Source organism: Papaver somniferum, chromosome 9 (genome assembly GCF_003573695.1).
Source record: "Papaver somniferum cultivar HN1 chromosome 9, ASM357369v1, whole genome shotgun sequence".
Lineage (NCBI taxonomy): Eukaryota > Viridiplantae > Streptophyta > Magnoliopsida > Ranunculales > Papaveraceae > Papaver > Papaver somniferum.
The window spans coordinates 186,798,314-186,807,668 of NC_039366.1; the positions used below are offsets into that span (position 1 = coordinate 186,798,314).

Sequence of the window (9,355 nt, forward strand, 5' to 3'; positions counted from 1 at the left end):
ATCTGGAATCTACTGCATTTTGTTATTATTTGGAACGTTTGGAACGTTTGGAACGAACTGAATCATAGAGTTTTTGGCGGAAGACTTAAGGATGTGGAAGAGGTCATTGTTCATGTTAAACAGTCCCTAGTTCTTTTGAGCTATAACATGATTACATGGTATCAGTGTTCCTTGTGGCACTGCTTATGTAACTAGTCTTGCAGAACTAGTTTTTCTTTCTTCTCCATAGTTTCAGTGTTCCTTGTGGCACTGCTTATGTAATTTGCCTTTGGACGATTTTTCTTTTTAACACAAATTTTCGCTCTTCGGAAAAAAAATGAGAATTAAGAAGGCTACCTCTTTCTTCAAAAAAAAAAAATCAATAAAATAAAAAATAAAAAATTCGGATTATGATTACATGAAACTAGTTGGAAGCCTAACAAGCTAAGTTCCAACGACATGCTATTACATTAGCCAAGAGAGACAAAGCGGGAGGGGGCTGAGATTGTGTCAACGACATAATATTACATTAGCCAAGGGAGACGAAACGGGAGGGGGCTGAGATTGTGCCAACGACATACTATTACATTAGCCAAGGGAGACGAAACGGGAGCGAGGGCTGAGATTGTATTACAAGGGGGCAAGCTAACCCTATCTTCAATGTTAATATTATGAATATTACGTTATCGGGGACTCGAACCTGAGACCTCATGGAACACATGAAACTTTGAAAAACGGAGATGATCAGCTGAGCTAGGGGCCAACTTTGAGATTAGAGATATGATAAATGCATCGAAGAATTTATCCCGCAACCTCGATGCCCTCTCACAATTTTATGGGACCCGCCACAAATAAGTGCCCCCCTCTAAACTCCTGGTGGCGCGGGCTCCACCTTCTCTATTAGTGCTTGGGTGCAAAGCGAAGTGAGTTGCTTCGGTTAGTCTAGAACTGCTGTTGAGATTATGATTATCATGATTGTACGTTAGACATATAAAACCGTCCCTATCATTCGTCGCGCCTCTTTTAATTTCTCTCTCTCTACTTTCTAAATTTCCAGTTTTCGCTCCAACAACCTAGGGAGCCCCAGGTTGGGATTTGCCGTTCCCGTTTTGTTGCAGAGAAAACCCTAATTTTATTTCTTCATCTCTATCTCTATCTGTACTTTTACTTTTGTTCCTTTATGATCGAATCGAAACCTTACTTTTCTCTTTCCAAAATCCTAAACCCTAATCTAGAAATTAGATCTCGGAGTTGCAAAGCAGGAGGAGAGAACCTTAGATTCACTCAGTTTGGGTGGAATCTGGATGTGATTTTTGAAGGTTGAATTTGTTGGTGTTTGAGGTATGTTATATCAAAATTTTCAGATCTTCTTCCATTTCTTTTACCTAGATTTCTTACAATTTCTTATATGATCTATTTGGTTGTACCGAGTTGTTAAATTTAGGGTTCTTCCTTCATTTTTCTTACTTCTTGGTACAGGTTTAAGTTTAATTTTTTTTTCCTGAATTGAGGATACTCTGAAGTGAGTTGTCTCTTCACCTTACTCAATTGAATTTTCATTTTCTAAGCTGTGTATTTCAATATAATTCCACGGAATGTTACATTTTCTATCAACTGAAAAAGTATCCACCAGCATTTCTCAGTCTCCTCAAATATCTATATGTTTGCAATGTTCTGGAATGGAAACAACTGTTAGGAAAAATGAGTCTCAAGTAACAACTCCAATCTCAATGTTTCTCAGCATGGACAAGCTTCAGAAGTATAGACATCAATGGACCTATATCTGCACAAGGAATATGATTCTTTGTTTTGTGAAAGTAACTGCTTGAGAAATTTACCTCATTCGGCGGGTGCACTCTAGTATCCAAGATATACCGAGAGCTCCTTACTTTACTGTAGTCCCATGTCATGTTTCATTGTATCCCCCATAGAAATTGCTTGAAATTGATTCTCCTTCCATGATCTTCTCATATAACTAGGAGTTTCTTTTTTTATAGTTTAGCTTGAATCTATGATACCATATGAGAAAGATAAATGCTTGTGCACAGTTCTGACAGCGAAGTCCTTTGTTAGCATAAATGAGATAGCTTGATCTGTTTTTGACTCGAGAATCTCAGATATGCACGGGCATCATGTTTGCTCGTATGGAACTCCTAGACTCTAGTGCATTAAATAGTGAAGCAAGAACTTGATACTTGGACTCAAACTGTCCCATTACTGTTCTTGCTTTAAGAGAGTGAGTTGAGATATTTTTTGTTTTCATTTTTTTTTTTTTTTAGTAAAATTCAGTGCTGAGTAATTCTTCAATACTTAAATATGAGTTTTTATTTCCCATTTCCATTTCTGTTTTGGATTTTGATTATATTTCGGTGGTGGATATATAGTAATTGTGGATGGGTGAAGTACCTGCTTGTTTAACACCACCAGCAGATGGGACAATGGATGATGTAAATTCCCAAAACAGAATTGAAGCGCACACATGAATTTGTTATGGATGCTTCAGAAAGAGAGACGTCCCTCAACAAGAAGCAAAATAAAGAAACTTCAAATGAAGAATCCAAATCGGAGGTGTTGAATCCATATCTTCCTTTGCATGAGAACGCTTCCAGTTGTCAAACTGTGTCAATTCAGCTTGTTAATGGGTTATTGACAACAGTGTGTGGTGATATTGCGTGTAGTAGTACCGGGAGTTCAAGTACAGAAAGTTCTGATGATAACAGCAGTGATGATGAAAGTACTGATGAGGATGAGGACCTATCTGGAGGTGTTGTTTCTCCTTCTGGTGCTTCAACTACTCAAGTTATATTGGAAGCTTCTGAAACATCTAGTTTTGGTATAAGAAGAATTATATTCAAGTTTGGAAAGAGAAAGGAACCAGAAAGTGGTGTAGTTAGTAAAACAAGTCAGCCTGTAAGTAATGGGGTGGACAATTATCTACCATACAACCATTATCACTCAGGACGTGGGATAAACTCCTCAAAGTTGGTTGATTCAAGTGCTGATATGCTTGTAGACACTTCTGGAATGACCTTTTCTGGATCAGATTCGATGGTTTTGGCTCCTAAGAAGATGGAAATGAAGATGAAGGTTGGTTTGAATAGCTACCCTACTAACGTCAGAAAGTTGTTGTCAACCGGTATTCTCGAAGGAGTATCTGTGAAGTATTATAAAGGAGAGGTAATAATGGTTATGTGTTTTCTGTTTACCTCACATGCTGTTAATCTTTAGTTGATCTGCTCTCTACAATGCTTACAGAAAGGAATGCTGCGTGGAATTATAAGTGGTTGTGGTTACTTGTGCGGATGTGGATTGTGCAACTTTTCTAATGTGAGTCATCTAACTTAACTACTAGTTTTCTGTGATCTATTTCTCCATCTTCTCAACCAAAGATGATTTATGCAGGTAGTCAATGCTCATGTGTTTGTGCAACATGCTGGTAGCAAATCAAAGCATCCAAATAATTATGTTTTGTTGGACAATGGCAAATCAATCTACTGTGCAGTGCAAGAGCTAAGGAATATTCCTCTCGGCTCGCTGGATAAAGTAATTCAATCTGTGGTTGGTCCATCAATCAATGTGCAGTCTTACCTTTGTTGGAAAGGTAACACAGGCTTTTGTGTTATTACTCCAATTAAGGTTCACTCCTGCGAATGTTTTTTTAAGCCGTAATTTTGTGTTCTGAACAAACTTATGAGTTTTTTTCTTAAGTTTTTTATGCGTTTGGCCTGCTTATCTTTATATCCCGATTGGTAGTTTAATGAACCATCTGTTGCATTTAACACCATGCTAATTGAAAATGAACCTTTCTGATTGGAAATTGGAATCCTTGACTGGCATTGGGAAGCCGTACTTCCAACCATGGATTTCTTGTTGTTTTGAATGTACAGAGGAAAAAGAACCAGTGATTGAATTGTGCATGACGGCCAGAATGTAATTGATGAAAGCTACTACTTTTTATTTCTCCCCGTGTTAGTAAGATTTACTCTGACTTGATATATCTATATTACAGAATCACTTCAAACAGAGAACTCGGCGGAAGTTGAACGAAAGAGTGAAATAGGCAAGGTATTTCAGCCGAAGCATCGCGTGTATCATCACCCTATTTTAAGGTGAGTCTGTTATATTTTAGCTTTGCTGGTTGATTATGGAAATGAACCTTCTTTTCTGTTTCTAATTAGAGTTCTAGCGGATATAATATGATAAGTAACTAAGCGGCTTTTAATTGATTTTTTTAGCATTCCAAGAAGCCACCGAGGATAGTCATGTTCCTTTGCCGCACTCTTTGGTTCAAAAGTACCCGGCTGCACAGATTTCCTTAGCAACGCATGAGACAGTGCAATTGCATGAACGGTTGGGAAAATTTCTCCATTTTTGATGTTTATGTTTTCTTTTCGATTTTCAGTGCAAGAAAGAAACTGAAATAAGAAATTTATGTTATTAGCTTGGTTGGTTACTGATCCTGAAATTATATTAATTTTAGGCCAACACTACTGAAGCCACACCCCAGTAGCTCCTTTCGGCAGAAGAAGTATATCAGTCGTCAGTCTAAAAAGAGGTACAGTACAAAATTTGGTTCCTATCATCAACTCCCCCACCTTCCATCTTGTTTTTTTATCGCTCGTACTTAGCGTGCTTTGGTGCATAACAGTTTGTCATTTGTCTTGCAGAGATAATGATCTGCATAGGTTACTTTTCATGCCTAATGGACTTCCTGATGGAGCTGAACTGGCTTACTATTCGAAGGGACAAGTATGTTTGGCTGATACATCTACCTGTGTTGCCATATCTTCATCACATATATATTTGACCACTGACTGTGGTGTATATGCTAACTGCAGATAGCACTTGAGGGCTATAAGCACGGAAATGGTATTTTATGTAGTTGCTGTGATAGCGAGGTAGGATCATTGACCCCTTACATCTTTAAATCCAGTCCCGTATTTGTATTCTTCTTTACTTATTATGTCTCTGGGGGGAACAGGTTAGTCCCTCACAGTTTGAAGCTCATGCTGGATGGGCGACTAGGCGTCAACCGTGAGTGTCTCGCAAGTACCTTTTACTTGTTAAAGCCAGTTTATATTTTGTTGTTTTACATCTCTAATTGACATACTTTCTTTCTGTAGCTATCGCCATATCTATACTTCTAGTGGACTATCACTTCATGATATAGCGATTTCTCTGGCAAGTGGACAAAATTTAGCAATATACGGTGGCGATGATATGTGCACAGTATGTGGAGATGGAGGAGATCTGTTACTTTGTGATGGATGCCCGAGGGCTTTCCATGGAGGATTGTACTTGTTAAGACATTTTCCAATTTTCCAAATTTCCAAGATATGATCGTGTGTGTTTCACTTTAATTCCATATTTTATCATATGGGAACTTGATACACAAATTCTGGTGCTTCTTTTCTCATAATTTTATCTTGTAACTTTTGAAACTTTAAATTCTTACACATGTTATATGTGGTCCCTTTTTTTCCCGAAACAACAGGCTTCAGAACATTGTGGTTTACACGTAATTGTGATGTTTATTTGATAGATTGTTTATGTATTATTTTCCACTGTGTTTGCAGTTTGTTTGGAATTACAGTGCCTCCCAGAAGGTGATTGGAATTGCCCATATTGCGACGACAAGATACAGGCAGATGGAATGTCAGCTTTCAGCGAATCTGGTGTTTCCAGACCACTAACAATACGGTTGTCGCGGGTTGTTAGAGCCCCAGCTGCTGAAATAGGTGGATGTGTTGTTTGCAGGTAATGTTCAGTACTCAGTACTGATGTCATCTCATATAAAGCTTTTTTGTGGCATCATTAGAGCTGAATCTTCTGCTAGAGGTATCAAGTAAAAGTTACCTGTGCCACAATATCAAATGTGATAACGATCTTGGTAATTCACCAAGGCGTCGGCGATATATTTCTAGAATGTTTTTCTAATGTCTGCTTACTTTATGTCAATTTTTTTTAGCAGCACTCTTAAATTTTGAATAGTTGCAAGATATGGGTTGACATATGTAAAAAGTTACTTTTAGTTATCTATTCTTACTTCTTTTACTTTCTGTTAGAAGGCATGACTTCAGTGTAGCAAGATTTGACGAGCGAACAGTCATGCTCTGTGACCAAGTATGTCTTTATAACACTTGATTCTCCAACTACACCCATGCACACATTAGATGAGGTTATATTTAGCACTTACCGCATGGTTAAACACAGGAATTACCCAAAGGAAAATGGTTTTGCTCTGAGGATTGCACCAGTATACATACTGCTTTACAAGCCTTGATCTTTGGTTGGCCAAAGGGTTTTCCAGCTTCACTGACTACTATTATTGACGAAAAGCTTATTGAGAAAGGCCTAATTCATGAAGTTGGGGCTAATGTGCAATGGAAACTTTTAAGTGGAAAATATGGATCTTCGGAAGATCGGCCGCTGCTTTCTAAGGCTGCTGCAATATTTAGAGTAAGTCTTTGCAGATATTAATGTTAATATCTTTTATGATACGGGTTTGTTCTGAAGAACCTCAATTTCTTGATTAATTCATTCGGTTTATATCATTGACATATATGATACATCTATGTTAATGGTAAGAATCTTATCCATCTCCGTAGTGTACATTTGACGTACTTGTAACCATAGCATATTTGCAACTCTTTGCTGTATCCTTACTAGCTTAGTTCGTATAGGTAGTTGAACTACAAGATGGTAAAAAAGAAAAGCCTTGGTGAGGAAGAAGGGTTTTATTTGACTGGACTTTTGCATTAGATAAATCTAGTGGTAGTATATATATATATTCAATTATGCTTCTGCTTTTAATCACGGAATTGGTAGATTAATTCTTAAATCTTTGTGGTTTCCAGCATGGCTTTGATCCAATAGTTGAAAGGTCAGGTCGTGATCTTATTCCTGCTATGGTTTATGGGTAAGTTCATTTCATTATTTGAATTGACTTCTTGGTTAAAATGCCATTTCTGCTCGATCTATTTTGCAATTTGATTTGAGTGCAATAATAATTTGCATATATTATTGTCAAGTCCAACGATGTGTGACAGCTAACTGAAATATGCTCATAAGAATATGTGTTGGACCTTTTGGTTGAATTAGGATCTTAACCAAGCAATGCCCATAAGATATGTAGTCATAAAATTTAAGATATTATAATCACGCATGGTACCTAAGAGCAGTGCTGCAATTGATATGCTACACCTACAGATACATACGCGTCAGTTCCCAGATCTCCTTAGGCACATTGCATATACCACACTAGTTGCGCTTGTGTTATAAAACATCTTGCTCTAGATGGAAAACATCAGAATCTGGAATTTCAATTAAGCAACATGTTGAGTTATCTTGCAAGGAAAATGCGCTCAAATTTTGATTAAGCCTAATAGCAATAAAGACACCCTTAGCAGTTACGAGTAATAACAAAGTAATATTCTCGTATGATGCAGGCGAAATATAGCTGGGCAGGAGTTCGAGGTAATGTACTGTGCAATTTTAACTGTAAAGTAAGTTGTATTTTAGAAATAATACGTTGTTTGTTTTGTAAAACTTGGGTGGTCATGACATTATTCTTTTTCTCTTCTTGAATAATGTTGACTTACTTCATGGGATTCAGTTCGGTTGTGGTGTCAGCTGGAATTCTCAGGATTTTTGGCTCGGGTGTTGTTGAGCTTCCTTTGGTAGCTACAACTAAAGATAGCCAGGGAAATGTCATGATACGAGTTTGATCTTTGATCTCTTAATATATTTTTACCAGCTTTAGGCTAACTGGTCCTGAGTTTTTGTAGGGTTATTTCCAAGCACTGTTCTCGTGTATTGAGAGGCTTCTGTGCTCCTTGAATGTGGAGAATATTGTCCTCCCTGCTGCTGAAGAAGCCGAATCTATCTGGATCAATAAATTTGGCTTCACCAAGATCACAGAAGAGCGAGTGGCCCTCCCCCACACCATTTATGAGTTTGAACTGTTTTTAAGGGGAAGCCCCCCGAGTATCTCGTGTCACTTTACAAATAACGGTGTTCTTTCTTTATTATTATCTTTAATGTATCTGTTCTCATTCAGTTTTACTTTTCAATCATGAGCAGTTGCTGCAGTACACAAGGGATACTCAGTTGATGTTTTTCCAGAAGACGGCGATGCTAGAGAAACCGGTTCCACCAAGGATCGGTGGATTGTAGTAGTTTCTGAATAATGGTCTCTCGCGGTGGATTTATCTTTCCCTGAGAAGAGCCATAGTGCCTGAATTGATTTTCAAGTTTTTTAGTTCCCAATTTATTTGTTCTCTGTATGCAATTTTGCTTCATTAGCAGTTAAAGTATCGAATTGATAAAGAGCCAAGCCTTGGTTGAAAGAAATATTAATTGATAAATAGCCAAGCCTTGGTAGAAGAGAGAAAGAAGATTAATTGATAGGTGTTGTTTAATGTACCAAATATTCCTCCATAGTAGAGGAAAAGAAGAAAAAAGTTGTAGTATGTAAAGTGTACAACAAGAGGCACAGAATTATAACCTACCTAGTAGTATTGATACATGCAAACCTTTTTTTTCTTCAAATATGCATGAATGCGCCTACATTTGCTATGTCCAAAAAAAGGAAAAAAATAGTTGATCTTGCCATTTCCTTAAAATTGGATTTGGACCTGTTTCGTAGGTCGACCGGAATGACTTTCACCAATGTGAAAGACTGAATTTTTCTCATCTCACGTCTTCTTTTGAAATGAAGGATAAGTAGATGCAAGGTTGCACAGACGCGGACATGATAAAATTCTATAAATTCTGGAAAGACTAAAATTCTATAAATTCTCCAAAAACTAGTGGACATGATAAAATTCTATAAATTCTGAAAAGATTAAAATTCTATAAATTCTCAAAAAACTAGGGCGCGGATACACATATACATATTTTTTATATATATTAACATCCCAAACAAACACATTAAAATTTCTAATTTATTCATAATATTTTTAAAACTATATAAATGCACTTAATTTAACGGATATGGATGCCCAACAGATTTTCAAGATCGCATCCGGACCAAATCCTTCATCCGTTGGATTTTAAAAATTCCATCCGCGTCTCACCCAGTAACGAACGGTCCGAAAATCCATCCGCATAAATACGGTTGGTCCCAGTTAAATCCGTGGATCGCAGGACAAATGTCACCCATAATCATCTTCATATCTTTGTATACCTGAAAAAGCGGGGGTCTAACAACACCATCCAATATTTCGATTAGCAATCTGAACGGACAATCTCCGAAACACTCTACTAGAGAATCAACTAGACAGTCAGACTCAATCTAGAATATAGTGTCTCAAGGAGTTGATATCTCTATCTCTCAATGTAATCTTACTTAAGCAAACAACGAGTCTTGATTAAA

General features: G+C 37.3%; 1 protein-coding gene across 7 annotated transcripts; it reads left to right on the forward strand.

Moving 5' to 3' along the window:
• Positions 1–912: 912 nt before the first annotated feature.
• On the forward strand, positions 913–8,526 carry LOC113311082 (increased DNA methylation 1-like). 7 transcript variants are annotated; one of them, XM_026559929.1, is made up of 13 exons: positions 4,268–4,329; positions 4,460–4,534; positions 4,647–4,728; positions 4,818–4,877; positions 4,961–5,013; positions 5,103–5,269; positions 5,556–5,736; positions 6,045–6,102; positions 6,193–6,438; positions 6,837–6,898; positions 7,428–7,455; positions 7,767–7,907; positions 8,062–8,503. In XM_026559929.1, exons 3-13 carry the CDS (start codon positions 4,675–4,677, stop codon positions 8,152–8,154), a joined length of 1,143 nt encoding a protein of 380 aa, XP_026415714.1. In that variant the 5' UTR covers positions 4,268–4,329; positions 4,460–4,534; positions 4,647–4,674; the 3' UTR covers positions 8,155–8,503. The 7 variants fall into 7 exon arrangements, 4 of the variants coding, with proteins under 4 accessions (XP_026415717.1, XP_026415714.1, XP_026415713.1 ...); XM_026559928.1 differs by having other exon boundaries at positions 6,048–6,102; positions 7,767–8,526; XM_026559931.1 differs by lacking the exon at positions 8,062–8,503 and having other exon boundaries at positions 7,595–7,910.
• Positions 8,527–9,355: the final 829 nt, after the last annotated feature.